The sequence below is a fragment of the Netta rufina genome (assembly GCF_964035555.1).
Source record: "Netta rufina genome assembly, chromosome: 1".
Taxonomy (NCBI): Eukaryota; Metazoa; Chordata; class Aves; order Anseriformes; family Anatidae; genus Netta; species Netta rufina.
The window spans coordinates 20,586,031-20,602,108 of record NC_140123.1 but is presented as its reverse complement, the minus strand read 5'-3'; the positions used below and the strand labels follow the sequence as shown (position 1 = coordinate 20,602,108).

General features: G+C 35.5%; 1 protein-coding gene across 1 annotated transcript in view; it reads right to left on the bottom strand.

Moving 5' to 3' along the window:
- Window positions 1-3,479: 3,479 nt before the first annotated feature.
- Window positions 3,480-16,078, bottom strand: part of TNFRSF19 (TNF receptor superfamily member 19) — a gene marked incomplete at both ends in the record, with an annotated part of 45,380 nt that continues 32,781 nt past the window's right edge. The window contains 4 exons of the mRNA XM_084306296.1: window positions 3,480-3,873; window positions 5,926-6,028; window positions 6,817-6,942; window positions 8,185-8,349. Coding sequence (XP_084162422.1) covers window positions 3,480-3,873; window positions 5,926-6,028; window positions 6,817-6,942; window positions 8,185-8,349 — 788 coding nt within the window. The remainder of the gene's footprint in view (window positions 3,874-5,925; window positions 6,029-6,816; window positions 6,943-8,184; window positions 8,350-16,078) is intronic.

Genomic DNA, 16,078 nt, shown 5'->3' with positions numbered 1-16,078 from the left:
TGCAATGTGTGAAATTATGCCATTTTTTTTCCAGCTGATTTTGAAACTGTGTGTCATTGAAGACCAGACCGTATATGATGACAATCAGCAGAGGAGAATTAGGGAAGCATTCTGTTTTAGTGCTGAGAGAAGTAGCTTGGTTTCCTAAAAGAAATTGATACAACAGTGGTTATGTAAACTCATAAAACAACTGTATGTACTTCTGTACCTGACTAAATGCTAAAAAAAAATACTGTTATACTTACTGCTGACTGTGAAAATTCACCTAAACCTGAGGAGTGAACCTGTATCTTCTGATTTTGTCACATTATTATTTATTTGGCAATATAATAACAAAGTATGGCCCGATGCAAGACTGTAATCCATACACATGTACTAAAACAACCTTCCTTCTCTCAAAGTATTTCAAAAAGATGAGAAAGATGAATGGTAAATGGAATATAATGAAGGAAACTGAGATGATTTTCTTGGAGTTGTACAGTTAAGTAAGAGGCACGCCTAAGAATATGTGTCAAGCAAGCCTAGTCCTGGTCCAGTGCACTAAATGCTGCTGAAATTTCTCAATCAAACAAACATATATAATGATGCAATGAAGAAATCAGAAATATGGAAGATATATGGATAAACTGTATAAAGTGACTCAGTAAAGTCTATTAAAGAAAAAAAAAAAAAAGAAAAACCTAACCTACCCAAATCATGTTACCTGTTTGGAATTATACAGAAATCTCAGTATTAATACAAGAAAAAAAAAATAAATCAAAGAATATATGATTTTGACATACCAATAAAGATTTATACATACATATATGAATCAGTAAGAAAATTTACAATTTACACATAAGAAGTAAGATGAAAATGGGACTAGGACAGGATAGGTCAATGGGCAGAGGCCAATGGGATGAGGTTCAACATGGCTAAGTGCCGGGTCCTGCACTTTGGCCACAACAGCTCCATGCAGCACTACAGGCCTGGTGCAGAGTGGCTGGAAAGCTGTGCAGAGAAAAAGGATCCGGGGGTGCTATATCAATGCTTGCCTGACCATGAGCCAGCAGTGTGCCCAGGTGGCCAAGAAGGCCAACGGTATCCTGGCTTGTGTCAGGAATAGTGCAGCCAGCAGGGCCAGGGAGGTGATCGTCCCCCTGTACTCTGCTCTGGTGAGGATGCACCTTGAGTCCTGTGTTTGGTTTGGGGTTCCTCAGCACAAGAAGGGCATCAAGGCTCTGTAGCGTGTCCAGAGAAGAGCTACAGAGCTGTTGAAGGGCCTGGAGCACAAGGCCTGTGAGGAGCAGCTGAGGGAACTGGGGGTGTTTGGTCTGGGGAAGAGGAGGCTCAGGGGAGACCTCATTGCTCTCTGCAACTGCCTGAAAGGAGCTGTGGGGAGCTGGGGGTCGGCCTCTGCTCACAGGTAACCAGTGACAGGACCAGAGGGAATGGCCTCAAGTTGCACCAGGGGAGGCTCAGGTTGGAAATGAGGAGACATTTCTGCTCAGAAAGAGCAGTCAGGCACTGGGACGGGTTGCCCAGGGAGGTGGTGGAGTCACCGTCCCTGGGGGTGTTCAAGGAGAGGTTGGACGTGGTGCTTGGGGACATGGCTTAGTGGGTGACATTGGTGGTAGGGGGATGGCTTGACCAGGTGATTTTAGTGGTCTTTTCCAACCTTAAAGATTCTATGAAATGTAAGTTAATTTTTGTAACGGTTTAATGAAATTCTATGATTCCTTCATCTAGAAGAACTTGAAATAATGTTAATCACATAGGGCTTAAGTTAATGCTCAGTTTAGCGGGAAAAAACACATAAATGATCTTTTTATTTTTTATCTTGTTAATATGGAACTCTAGTCCATTAAAACTCAATGGAGCATTCAACCTCCATTGATAGCCTCTGAAAAACTGTGAAATACTAGCATTAAGATCTGCATTTATAGCCATGTCATTGTCCTTTCTTATAAATACTTAGAGAATATGACTATCACCTGATACAATATTTGGCATATTTCAAAATGAAACTATGACAATTGCTTAATGACACATGGGATGTTTGTGGTAGACAATAACTATTTGTATTCCAACATTACAGAGAAAACTATTTCCAAACTGTAAATTGTAAATAACAGATTGAAAAACCTATGTGCAACCTAGATCAGGTTGATATTTTTAGCGATAGCAATAGATTTTCAGGGTCACATATAAGTTCCATTGAAGTCAATGGCAAAAAAAAAATATCTTGACTTAGCACTGTTTATCTCTTTTTTCTCCTCTTGAAAATGTCATCTAAAGATTAAGGTTTGATCTGCAAAGAATTAACTTTTGCACTTACATATTTCCAGCATATGTATATTTTTGTTAAATACTAATTACTTTCTACTTCTTATTTAAATTACTTTCTACATCTTATTTAAGAACAACATGAAAGTGGCATGCAAACCAAATGGAAGAGGATCAAAGGGAGGCAGTTTTATTTCTGCAGATGACCTGAAATTTCCATAATTACAGATAGCATAATATTCTTAATTGAATGTGGTGGATTATTAATATTAGTGGCAAATGCTTCTGTTCCTGTCTCTGTGTTCGTGTTCAGAAGACTACCTCAGCTTTCCAGCCACAGCCTACATAATCCATGAATAACACCACCAGTATACGTGCCATACCTGGGGATTCTTTCACAGATTAGCTATTTGTTGCTCAAAGTTACTTTCAATAGTAGAAAGTAACTTTTAGTAATAATAATAATAATAATAATAAAACCAACAAAAGCAAAGCACAGCTAATATAAATGATACAATGATCACAACAGTAGCAGACTGAATTTCTGTGATGCTTACACTGTTACACAGTAGAGACAAGTGTTTATTTCCTCTTCTAGTTTTGACCTGAGACTTTTGTTTTCTCTGAGTTAGAAAACCGAGCATTTATAGATTAAATTATATTTATATTTTATGGAAAAACTCATGGAATGTTTTATCTGATGACATGGAAACACAAACAACATTTTAAAACATTTGAGATTCTTGTCTGTTTCTCTTACTTCCATAAGAACTTCACAGAGAAGTCTTTGTGCTTCTTTATTTTTAGATGAACACTTGCCTGTATTTCATGCTTTGTGTAAGACAAGTCCTCAGTTCTTCCCTCATAAAGAAGGACTAGCCTCACATAATAGTTTGGTAATAAGACTGAGTTTTTTTCCCCTGAAATGTAAAGAAAAGTTGATAAAAACTGACTGATGTACAGGCTTACCCCTTTATTCTGGTTCACATTACTTCAACATTACACCTGGAGTAATTACACCTTTCAAGTTCAGTCAATCATTTTAAAATGTGAAACTGCTGGCTCTCTTGAAGAGTTTTAGCTTATTTCAGTGACAGCTAGGTGTAACCTATGGAGAAACACAACCCTATAACTTCTTACAATTCTATTTTTATCTATCTGTCTGCAGGACTCATTCTCACTCCTTCTTTGTAGTTATGTTCCTTACCTCTTTATCACTCTGTAGAGTCATCTGCTGTTCCATTACACTTTGTCTTTGGCTGGGTTTCAGCAGCCACTGCGTTCTGAAGTGATGAAACTTCTATATATGTTCTGTGTTCGGAGATTTCAAAGGACTTTGCAACGTTTCCATCAAGAGACTTGGCTGAAATAAGTACATCACTTAGTTCCTGGTTATTATCTGACTCAACAGTAGTTGCATTTTCAGTCTCCGGACTGCAGGATTTTGCAGCAACTCCAGTCAGTTCTGAATATGATTCACAAAAAGAAATGCTGTCACAACAAGCTGAGTTTTGCATAAGAGGCCAAGCATCTGAAATGTCTCCACAGGCAGAGTGTGAAAGAGAACCAAGGAAGGTAGGAATCATTTCTCCAACAGAATCAGAAGCCCTGCAGATGAAAAAGACACATGATTTCAAGAACATTCCAGAAAATATTATTAGTAATTATTGTCAATAGCAGTTACAGGTATTTCAAAAAGATTAAAGAGGGTCATACTAAGTTAGCACTCCTGAGGCACCCTGTCCAAAAAAAATTCTTTTGAAAGGGAAGCCAGTTTATCATTCCCCTGGAAATGAAGAGAGCTCTGGAGATTGCTACTGGAGGTAAAGAAGGATGCCTAAAATAGAAAATATGAAACACAGTTGGAATGTTTAGTCTAAAGAACGGGAATGTGATGAAAAGCACTGTAGTAGTGTTCACATACAAAAAAAATGTTGCAAAGAGGAAGGGATTTATTTGTTCTCTAATTTTTGTGGGTGGAGAAGGGTTAAGATAAGACATAACGAGCTCAAATTGCAGCAAAAAAGATGTTGAGGAAGAGTATGGAATGTTCAACACTAGTGTTTTTTTTCTTTTATTAACATCTAATAAACATATTCACAAATATTAACAATATATTGACAAATATCTAATGGAAGTAAAAGAAAAAAGTGGCACCAGATTGAGGGAAGTGAAAAAAACACACGACTGGTTAATTTTTTTTCCATTTACGTGATTTCATACTGAACATCCATTCACTTCAGATTTTTCAGTTCGTTCTGTCTAATCTTCAAAATGTGAAAAAAAAAAGTTTTCCTCCAATTCTCTTTCATTTAGAGAGGGCTTAATATTAAAGAAGGGCAAGGATTTTAAATTCTTAGAAGAATTATTTTATGAAAAATGGAAGAAAGTGGAAGTAGAAACTCAATGATCTCAAATACCTCTTAACAAGGAATTATACAGTAACATACTTTATTTTGAAAACCATCTACAGGATTTATAAAAATGTAAAGGCTATATTAAATCTGATATACAATAACAATTTGTGAGTCCAAATCTCATCCCATGTTAACATTGCCTATAGCGTATTTTAAGTAGCTTTACTCATTTCCAAAAGATGGTGCTTTACCAGCTTAGATATATACACAAAGCATTTTTATAGATGAGGGTAGAAGTCAGGACATTGCACCACAATTGAAGGAAATACATTATTTTGGCAAAGGAAATTGGAGCAAACTCCATTTCTGCTGGAAGGAACCACAGATCTTTGATGTCCACATAGCATGGATATGACATTTATTTTTAAAGCCTCAACCAAAAGACCTTTCAGAAAGTACACAACTCTCAATTTGTCAGCCTTGGTGGTATAAAAGGATGACTCAAACTTGCTGGTATTTAAACAAGTTGTAATAGAAAATTTAAGTATTTTACATCTACTTAAGTCATGAACCTAACTATTGCATAAGCAATACTTATGAAGAAGCTGCTCCTATGGTTTCAGTTACATTTGGCCAGAGGAACAAAACAGCTGGAAAGCAATTTAAACCCGGTATGGAAAACAATTCCAGTTAAAAGAAATAAATACATCTTGTGTTAATATCTGTAACCAGGAAACTCTGAATGACACTATAAATTTTATATACTTAGCTCGTTTTGAAGAAATACTACTGTATTTATTTTCATCTGTTTGGGAGAAAATAATGGTTACAATCTGGTAGCAACTCAGAAACAGTAGATATTTTAAGCTTCACAGTCGTTTAGAGTTTCTAAAAAAAGAAAATTCTTGCGACAATTCTAAACTATATCTTAATCCCTCCAGATTCACCGGTTTATACAGCACCTTGATAACCCATAGGAGGAACATGGGTCACCAAAGCCTCTAAGGTACCATAGAGTAAGAGGAAGAATACTTCTCTCTACTTGTGAGAGAAATACTCACTTCTTCAGAGAAACTGATGTAACATGTCAGCACTTATTAAGTAATACTTAAACATTACATATTTTTTTCTTCATTTATTGATAGATGTTTTTACCATAAACCCATTTTTGCAAAGAACAGGAGGATATGGCTGCAGGATGAAAATCCTTTATTCCATTGCAAACAGCTATTGTATCCTGTAAAAACATTAATTTGCATACAAAATAGCTAACATTTAATAGACTTTTATAAAAGTAATTTACCTTTCATTGAGCGTAGTCTGTGAGTGGAAAGCACAACTGTGACTGCTGTGCTCCATGCTACAGGTCTCATCACAGCATAGTGATGGAATCAAGTGAACTGGTCCTGAGGGAATGAAACTTGAGTTAATAATGTTAAATGTGTTAAAGCTGTGTATAAACTTAGTCTCTGTACTCTTTCAAACTTGAGTATTATTTTACTAATTACACTATAATATATAGATTGAGGAAATACTTTTCTTATTGCAAAAAATAGGTTAATTTATACTTTTTAAAATAGTTATTTATAAAAGGAAAGCCCTTCCCCCAGGATTAATACAGATGCCAGTCAAGATAATCTGAATATCCACCTCTTAAATTAATTTACTTTTCAGTTAGGTACATGCAAGAGGAAGTACCACATTCTGACAATTAACATACTAGGCTATTTAAACTTGTGTTCTTGTGTTAAATTATATACATATTAATATCATAAATGCATCTGTTCTGATAGTGCTTCACAAAATCTCAGTGATTTGAATTGCTCAGGTTTTTGAATGTCCTTTAGCGTTAGTATCATGTTCTTACTGTCTGTGAAATCCTTCATACCAATTTAAGTCTCCAAGGCAGATGCAGTGCTATTTTTACCAGAATGAAATGAGATAGACATTTAAAGATTTTAAGTGAATGGTCATTGGAATGAAAACAAAAAAAAAAATCATAACCAAATAACTACTTAGCAATTCTATGTTCTCATTGTGAAATTAGCCTAGGACACGTGGTAGTTTGACTATGTTTGCTTTGCAGTGAAAGCTAAATGTCACAACTCCACTGTTAGATAAATGTTCATCATGAGTTTCTGCTGCTTGTATTACTCCTGTTCCATAAAGTGACTTTTAAATAGACCTAACATACCACATGTCTGTGATGTGCTTCTCTGGCACTGGCAACAAGTTCTGTGGTCATACTCATTTAGCCGTGGTCTATCAAAACATGACAATTCAGACCCATTGTAGTGAATGTCTTGTGATCTCAGAGACCCTTTGGATAAAATGAATAAAAATATATATTAGCAAATGATACCTTTTTTCCTGTTCAGAGTCTCCTATCTTCAAAGAACACTTAAATGTCATAATATACGGCATTTCCATACATTTTCCACCCGAAGGATCCACAATGATGACGGGGTTTGACATAACACAAACCACAGATTTTGCAACAAACCCTACAACAGCTGGTTCAACTACAGCCTCTCGTAAGAAGACATCTGCTCTTATTTTGATGATGATTTGAGAGGATATCATATTCACTGTTCTATTTTCTCTGTGGTTAATGATTCTCAGTGATTCCAATCTGAAATATTCTACATTCAGCCACTGGGGTTTTGTTTATGTTACCTTGAGGAGCTTTATATTAACAGCAGACTTCATTTAATCTGTATAACTGTAGGCCAGGGCAAATGAGTTATTAAATTTCACTAACTGAAGTTTGTATTCACTATGTCTAAATTTTTAAAAACTTGTATTGGAAAGGTTAAAACTTATATTGTCTAAGCTAGGAACAATTCTTACAACTCCCCTCTAAATCTTTGTATTTTTGTTTGGGCTGTATACAGTGATGACATCAATTCTTCCAAGTTCATATAATTGTTTGACATCCAGGGTTCATTAAAACACTGTCATAAAATATTTTTTAAAATGAAAAATGGGAACTAGAATGCTTTCAACTTTTCTCTTTCTTAATTTAAACTCAGTGCCAGAAAATATTCATGATATGCAAGCTGTTGAATAATCCCATAAAAACGAATCTTTACTGAAAATTCTGCTATTTCCATTGGCCACATTCATTATCTCAACAAGCTCATCAGTATTTCACAATGGCATGTGACACACAAATCTTTCATCATGGTATTTCCATATTGTTATTGCAATTATATAATGACATCCCAGGTTGGATCCCCAATGGTCCAAATATCTCTCTGCAGCATTTAACAGAATGAATGCAAAACTATTTCTGGACATCTGCACAGTATTTTCTTAGTAGAAGCTAGAACATCTTCATTTGAGCCAGCATATGTGACTGGATATATAGTCTTGGGCTTCTGCTAGCTTGTTCATCTCAACGCTAAACATATCTGAATGTTGTAGACATGTAGACATAACAATTCTTGTTTTTTTTTTTTTTTTTTTTTTTTTTTTTTTTTTAATTCATATATGGAAAGATTTGTGAACCTAATACCGATATATGAATATTACAAAGAAATAGTAATAACTGGAAACTTACAGCTGGGTTTCTTCTCCATAAATTGCCTCTTACAATAGATAACACAAAGAATAAGAAGAGCCAAGAGCACTGTTGCAAGTGCGCTGCATATAACTGCTGCTAGAGCAGTGTCTCGTGGACTGGAAGCAGTCGATGGGATCTTCACGAGGTTTACTTTGGTGGTACCTGAAATGCAATTAAATAATAATTTAAGAAAACTGTACAATTTCAGGATTATAAGGCTATGCAAATGAAAGTATGGAAAACAGAAGAGGTTCTTAGCACAGAATAAAAAGGATGTCCCAATCTGCTAATGTATAAGTATTCACATAGGTAATGAATGACATTACAAAAATAAAAATACTAGAAAAATACATTGAAAACTGAGTGATAATGAGTGGAGGAGTATACAATGGCATTGTCTGTCCATGAGAATGAAATCAGACCTTCACCATGAAAATAAAAACTTTTAATATTGAAAAAGATTTTAATATTGAGCACATTTCCCAGTGTCTAGTTGAGAACACTGCCCACTAGAGGGAGTCAAAATTACGTGAACTTCCCTTCAAAAGGGTATTTTCTGAGAGTTGAGGCACAGGAGTTTGAATGCTATCAAAGGTACCATTTTGCTTGGTTGCATGTCATGGCACCATGATCAAATGATTAGGATCAAATCAAGGATTTCACCAGTGCTAACTTTTTTTTTTTTCAGTGTTAACTTTTAAAAATACAGATAATACCCTTAGTTAAAATTCAACGTATTTACTTTATATGTGTATTACTAAAGAAAAAGGTAGCATTTCTAGCTTTGGCAAACATTTGCTTTTACATGGGAAGTCAAAAAATACTAAAAGTATCACAGGCTTAACTATTGAAGCTATCTTAAATACAAGTGGTCTTTTTAAATTAAATAATTTTTAACAGATTATTAATCTTGATAGTTCATCTGTTTCGATCTATTTTGAAGGCCACATCAATTCAGCAGTATTTTATGAGGAAAGTAACAAAAATTTGAGTATTTCTCTGACAGCAAATTTTTAAAAAAGCCACAAACCACATTTTATTAACTTATAAAAGTACGTAAAACGTGCCTATTTCCACCAGAAAATTCTTGGTTAAAACCTAAAGACCATAATTTCCTAAAAAATAGTCTATGCAGTCATAAGTTTAAATTGGGAGATAAATGTCTGCCAAAGTATGTTAAAATCACTAATCAAGTCGTACATAACTACAACAGTTTGTTATCCTAACTGCAATATAATAACAGCAAGAGAGAACTTGCTTACTTGCTAACTTCATGCAATCAATGGAATTGTATTACTCAGGAATACTTTTCTGAAATAACGATGCTATTTCCTTAACACACATCAAACATGGGCATTAAAGTATTTAAAATGCCATATCACTTTGTTATAATGGTCAGATTGCTTGCCAAAAAGCTAGGTATTTTGAAAATCAACATCATTACATCGAACTCTAAGTCTGCAGACTACTTATATCAAAGAAAACATTAGCTCCTATGAAATAAAAAATCCAAAATTAAAACAAAACAAAAAACAATACACATGCATTACAAAATAAAACTACTGTGTCAGTCAGATCATTGCTATTATTCACAAGTATGACTATTTAGTTGTTAATTCCTTGATTTGAATGTGAAGAAACCCAAGTGTTATTGCATTTATAGATATATATATTTCTGTTAACCTTTGATTTGTACCACTGTGTTCTACCCTTAGATCAGAAATAAATTTACAGCAGATCTTTTTTTGCATCCTTTTTATTTGCCAAACTGGACTGAGGAAAGGCTGAGAGAGCTGGGGCTGCTTAGCCTGGAGAAGAGGAGGCTCAGGCGGATCTCATCCATGTCCCTAAATCCCTGAAGGGAGGGTGCAGAGAGGACAGAGCCAGGCTCTGCTCAGTGATCCCCAGAGGCTGTGGGGTCTCCTCCTTGGGGATCTCCAAAAGCCACCTGGACGTGGTCCTGGGCAGCCTGCTCTGGGTGTCCCTGCTTGGGCAGGGGGGGCACCAGGGGCCTCCAGGGGCCCTGCCAGCCTTGATGCTTCTGTTTCTGAATTACTAAAAACCAGATCTCAAAACTCATCAATAAAGAGGCTGGTGTCTTCTATATGAAAAAGAAATAGATTTTGAAGCTCTGTCCTTGTACTGCAGTTTTGTAATTTTCCTTATTATAGCAGATGGTGTATTATTTGTATTTCAGCTAACAGAGCAAAATTCCAATTCATGGTTACAGGTACTTTTCCTTCTTAAAAATGATTACCTGTCCTTCTCTTCTATAATTCCCATTATTTACAGAGCTAAGTCCTATGACCTCTTTTCCAGATCTTCATTGTTTTTTTAAAAGAAAGAGCAACCAGTGTTGTAATCTTTTTGTCACAACTTGAATGCCCCTGACAGGAGCATTACAATCTTCCACAGAGAAAACTTTTCACTCAGTTTCTAGGATCCTTGCACCAGTAGCTTTAAGTTTACAGTTTGAAGGGATTGCAGCAATTTCTGCATGGTATGTATATATATCCAGTATATAATTCTGTGAGAAGCAGTGAAATACTGCCAAATTTGTTGGCTTTGGTGTGAAAATTAAGGTCTGTACGTTGATACCAGGTTTTCAATTTGGGACAATTGCCTGAATGAGTATTTAGAAGGTTAAAGACAGTCAGGACATGTATTTAAAAACAAAACAATAAAAAACTATCAGAATGCCTTCAAATATTTTTCATGTCCATCTATCCATCAGTTCCAATGTACCTACCTAAAAGCACTAATCAGTTCCTAGAAATCAACCTTCAGTTAGCAGAAAAAGAGAATTGTTGATTTTGAAAGGAAAAACTGAACAAGATCACTGGAGGTGGAGCTGCTATATACTTGTCTCTTTGTTTGCTCACAAAATCTATTTATTTGTAAGTATAATTATGTATCAGATTTTCCTCTGGGAAATTGCAAATTACATATCTTTCTTCAATTCTCATCAGCAGCCTCCAAGTGGGAAATACAATGATTTTATTTTAAATGGGATGGCAAAAAAGATATATATTTTTTAGCCATCTAGCAACATAAAGATTTATTTTATTTGGCCTTTTTTTTTTTTTTTTAACTTGAGAAAGCAATTTTCTGCTCTTGAGAATGTCTACCACTCATCTTCACCTTCAAAGAACTTTTTAGAATAGCTGCTGTGAGCAGACCATTGTACTTTAGCTCTAATTATAATGATAGTGATCTTCCCTGCAGAGACCAACACTTCAGAAGTGGATTGCTATTGTAAAAGCGGCCCGTTGGGCATTGCTGAACTCTGCTTTCAGTGTTACTCAGATATGTATGCATTTTCATAAATTCTTTTCAGGCTCACAGACTTAATGGTCCCATTTCAGTAAAGCAAGGAGGTGTATTTTAAACTTGTACTTGCATCTATTACATGATTAAATGACTAACTTTAAATATGTAATTAAACACTGAATTGGACATGATACATTAAGAAAGGAGGGAGGAGGTGCATGCTGTTTTACAGTTCTTGAAACCATGTGCATATTATACATCACAAAAATAAAGTAACAAAAAACTTACTTTATTTAGGGAAAAGATTTTGTATTCTAAGTTTTAGTTCCAACATATTCTGGAAATGTGCTAGTGCTAAATGTGAATTACCCCAAATACCAAGCTGCCTCCTCCATCATTTTGAGGAGTAAACCGAAATACACATTATTCCCCTAATTAAGGAACAGTACATTGTATATGCAAAGGTGTGGCTCTTAAAAGCAACTAAAGTTTTTGTTAATCCAGGGTGGTTAAATAGCAATAGCTCTGCTGATACTGAACATATGAATCCCAGCTGTATTGCTGTAAGGTCTGCCAAAAAACAGAACAGTTGATTTTTCAGTCAATGATACCAAGCAACCAGAGACTGGACAAAACATAAAAAGACTTCCTTTATCATTTAGTTCATGTTTATTTTCTCAGATTTTTTTTGTCCTTAGAACTATGATTAGCTACAGTCACTACTGGAATCAGCATGCCTAAAAGGGAGTTTTCTATGGTAGATTAACCATTTGAAAATAGAACATGCAGCACTTTACATTCCTTCCATGGATATAATAAATGACTACTGAAGTTAAGGAGGACAAAATGTGGAATTTTATGTGTGTTTTTTTCTTTTTTTTTTTCCCTTTAGAAACTACTATTACCACATCAAGTCAATGTTAACCCAACGAGGGTTCTCAATAAAACATAGCTAATCAAAGCTCCACATAGTGCCATGTTTTACAATCAGGCCTGAAAATAATTTACAAAAGTAAACTAAAATATGGTTTGATTCTTGGAATATGGGTATTTCTGCCCAAGAAAGGGAAAAAGAACATTTGTGAACCTTTATGATTTCTGATTGGTTCCAGTTTGCATTATCCATCTTAATTTTACAAGAATTAAGGGCTCAGATATATCCTCAAGTTACAATAATTTAATAAGCTACTGCCTGTCAGCTGAAATGTTGTGGCTATCTGTATGCATGCTGTCGATCCATGGAAAACACGAGGTAATGGGACTTATCTTGAAACTCCTTCATTTTGAAAAGAAAAAGTTTAAGACACATTTGTGTTCATTTAAAAGTAAAAACACAATGCCTCTACCTAGTCCTCCACTTTGCTGCCCTATAAGCAAAAGAATGCATTATATATAAACATGAGGTACAGATAAATAAATCAGGTACTACATGTATTATAGGTATATATGCATAAAACACATGCATAAGGCATACTACTACTAACATCAGTGGAAAGCAAGTTGTCCTGAGTATATTCCTAAGCCTTCACAAAAGAAAATACTGCATCCCTTCTGCAGATCTTTCATGTATGAGGTAAGGAACTTTATTACACATTGCTGTTGCAGACTGTGGTAAACACTGAAGAGAATCTCCCAACATCTGCAAAAGGACAGCCATTTGCGTGCATGGCCTACACCCGAAAGTTCATCATGTCAAACCACATCTTTCAAATGTACTCAAACTGCTTACATTAAAGCCTTTAGATTCCAAGTTGGTGCCCTACAATTTTTGTTGTTGTTGTTTTGTTTTGCTGTTCTTGTTATTTTTTAATAAATGCACCAAGATGCCTTAAGGGAGAAAATGACTGTTCAAGTATTTATCCTTTGTTTGGAAATCCTGAAAAATGTGCTTATAAATTGAAATCTTTGAAATTTGATTTATTAATTTCCAAGCCCATTTCTCTTGCACTGTGTTATTTTACAGAACTCCAATTGTTGACAGCCTTTTATGTTTAAAATGGTAGAAAATTACGTTGCGTACATGCATTTGAAATACAGCACTGAATATACACTGCTGTGTCTGTAAGGCACACTCAAACTCTACAACAGGGTTTTATTTTGGTAATTAAGAGATGTTCTTTCTTGGTCCTACCATGGCCATCTAAATTGAAGTGATACAAAGGCACAAAAGCAGCATTGCTTTATAGTTACAACTTACAGCTTTGAGAACTGTCTAGCAATTTAAAAATATAACGTGACAATAAATTCTCAAGTCACTGGTACCCCCAAATAAATTGAAAAAAAAATCAGAGAGTAAGAACAATAGCAGAGGAAGCGGAGATATATCCACTATATCACTGCTGAACTATATATCCTTCTGCCCCTCCTACATAATACCACTGGTTACTTATGGGAGAAGATGTTTTGTCTTTCCTCTATAACCAAAAATAGTCACCATGATCCGGTGGCACAATGACTATATTGCTGTTAATATGATATGTTGGTGCCAGCTATTACTCCTCTGGCTTTTGCTTCTAGTAGCTCACTTTGTGCCTCTGACAGCTGAGGATGTCTAATACCTATTTTGCATAAAATGCAATTTCTTTCTCACTTTTTACAAGTGTTCTCATGTTAAATCAGTATCACATAGTGCTTGTGTCAGAACATATGAGACTGCCAAGCACAGCAGAAAACCTGTTTTCCTACTTCATTTCTAACCTGTACGCTTACCCAAATTCTTTTCCATGTTTTGGAAAGCAATGTTTGGGAACAAAAATATAAAATTTTAGGATAATCTCCTGTTCAAATCCAACTAGAGAATGCCAGTGCTTACGCTTATCTTCCCTCTTTTAAATCAAAAGTGGTTAATGACTGCCATTCTGACAAACTTCTCTCTCCTGGTGTGATGTTGGAAAGTAAAGGGGCTTTGCTGTTTTTGGATAAATGCTTAAAATACTCTAAGGTATCTAGAATGGGTAAATACTGAACTTCAGAAAATCTGCTTGAATTCCAAGTTATCACAAATTTTGACATTTGAGGCAAATGAAGAAATAGCCGATAAGCCCTCTGCCAACATCTTAGTAATGACAACTACTGCAGAACTGATAGCACATAATATGCGCATCAAATCTTAAGAAACTATTTTTACTACACAGGGAAACACCCTTCACACAAATACCACTTTGAATGGTGTGTACCATTGATTATACGATTGGCATGCAAAATGCAGGATTGAAACTTTCTCTTCCTGTGGAATGTGCAAATTTTTTTCCCTGGATGTGTCACAATCTTTCAGACATAAATCTTGCTGCGTAGGAATTTTTCTTAAAAATCTCAGGGCTGTAATAGTTTGTTCTTGCATCAATCCCACATCAACCCCAGCTATGAAAGTTGCTTTGGTTTTTCAATAGAGACAAAAATATCTGTTTTATACCCTGGATGTACAGTCCCATTTCATCTTCAGAACTACCAAGTTAAAGAACAAAAATAACCTGGTGCAATTTTTGAGTCAGTTATGTCTGTTTAGGACAGTTACATCATTAAAGCTAGCTGATGTTACCACGACTGAAAAAGTTACAGAAGAAAGTTACTGAAAAGTTACAGAAGACATGAAAAAGAGAATCAGAAGTGAATGATGCAAAGGATGGATCCACAACTCTTTCAGGAAATACAAGATATTCTTGACTGCTGGTGTTAGAATATTAATTTTGCTTGCATAGGAAGGAAGGAAGCTTATTGAGTTCAATGAGTTTTAGTTGAGATAACTGGAGGGCTGGTTTCTTTTGGCTCCGACGAATTATTCTGGAGTATGTTTAACTTTAACTTCTGCATGGACACAGTAAAACAATTAAATAGTGAAATGTGCAGGGAAAAGATATCTTCCACAATTGGCCAAATAAACTGCTACAACAATTTCTTTTAAACCACTAGTCAGGGCATTGCACAGACTTCAAGAATAGATTCTCTGTGACTAAGCTAGCCACTCAACAGCCAAGCCACGCAGCATGCTTTACCATGCTTTATACAGACTCCGGAGGCAATTCTGCAATACAATTTGGATAACTGCAACACAATTTGGACAAAGGGCATCGCTGTCCAAAACATGAAATAGTGAGTTTTGGAGAACAGAGTGACTCCTATTGTCATGACTAAGTGAGCACTATTAAATTTATCTTGGCATTGTCCTTTCTAAACTTCCTATTAATTTTCTGGTAACTCTAAAAAGCAACTAGAATTGGAAAAAATGCACAATAAAACACTGACTTCTGTTGCAAGAGCTACAGTGGCCATGGAATATGGGTTGTGACTGCTGCTGGAATGGAAATCTTGTTATTTTCCTTGATACAAATGCATTTGGTTTAGAAAGACCTACATCAAAGCAGGTTCCTGTATTCTTAGTTTTCAGACTATTCTTATTCTTTCACAAAATTCTGCTGTGGTAATCTTAAAACACTTCATCATTAGAAAACACGAGCAGATGATGGTAAGGCTGTGGATGTACATGTCCCAGAGTGACAGAAGGGGATGGACTTCTGAAAACATGCCATTCCTCTATCACTCATAAAAAGATGAGAGAAAAGGCTCTGTGGCTTTCGGTTCCACAACACTTGTAGAAGTCATCCACAAAAGCAGACCAGGAGCT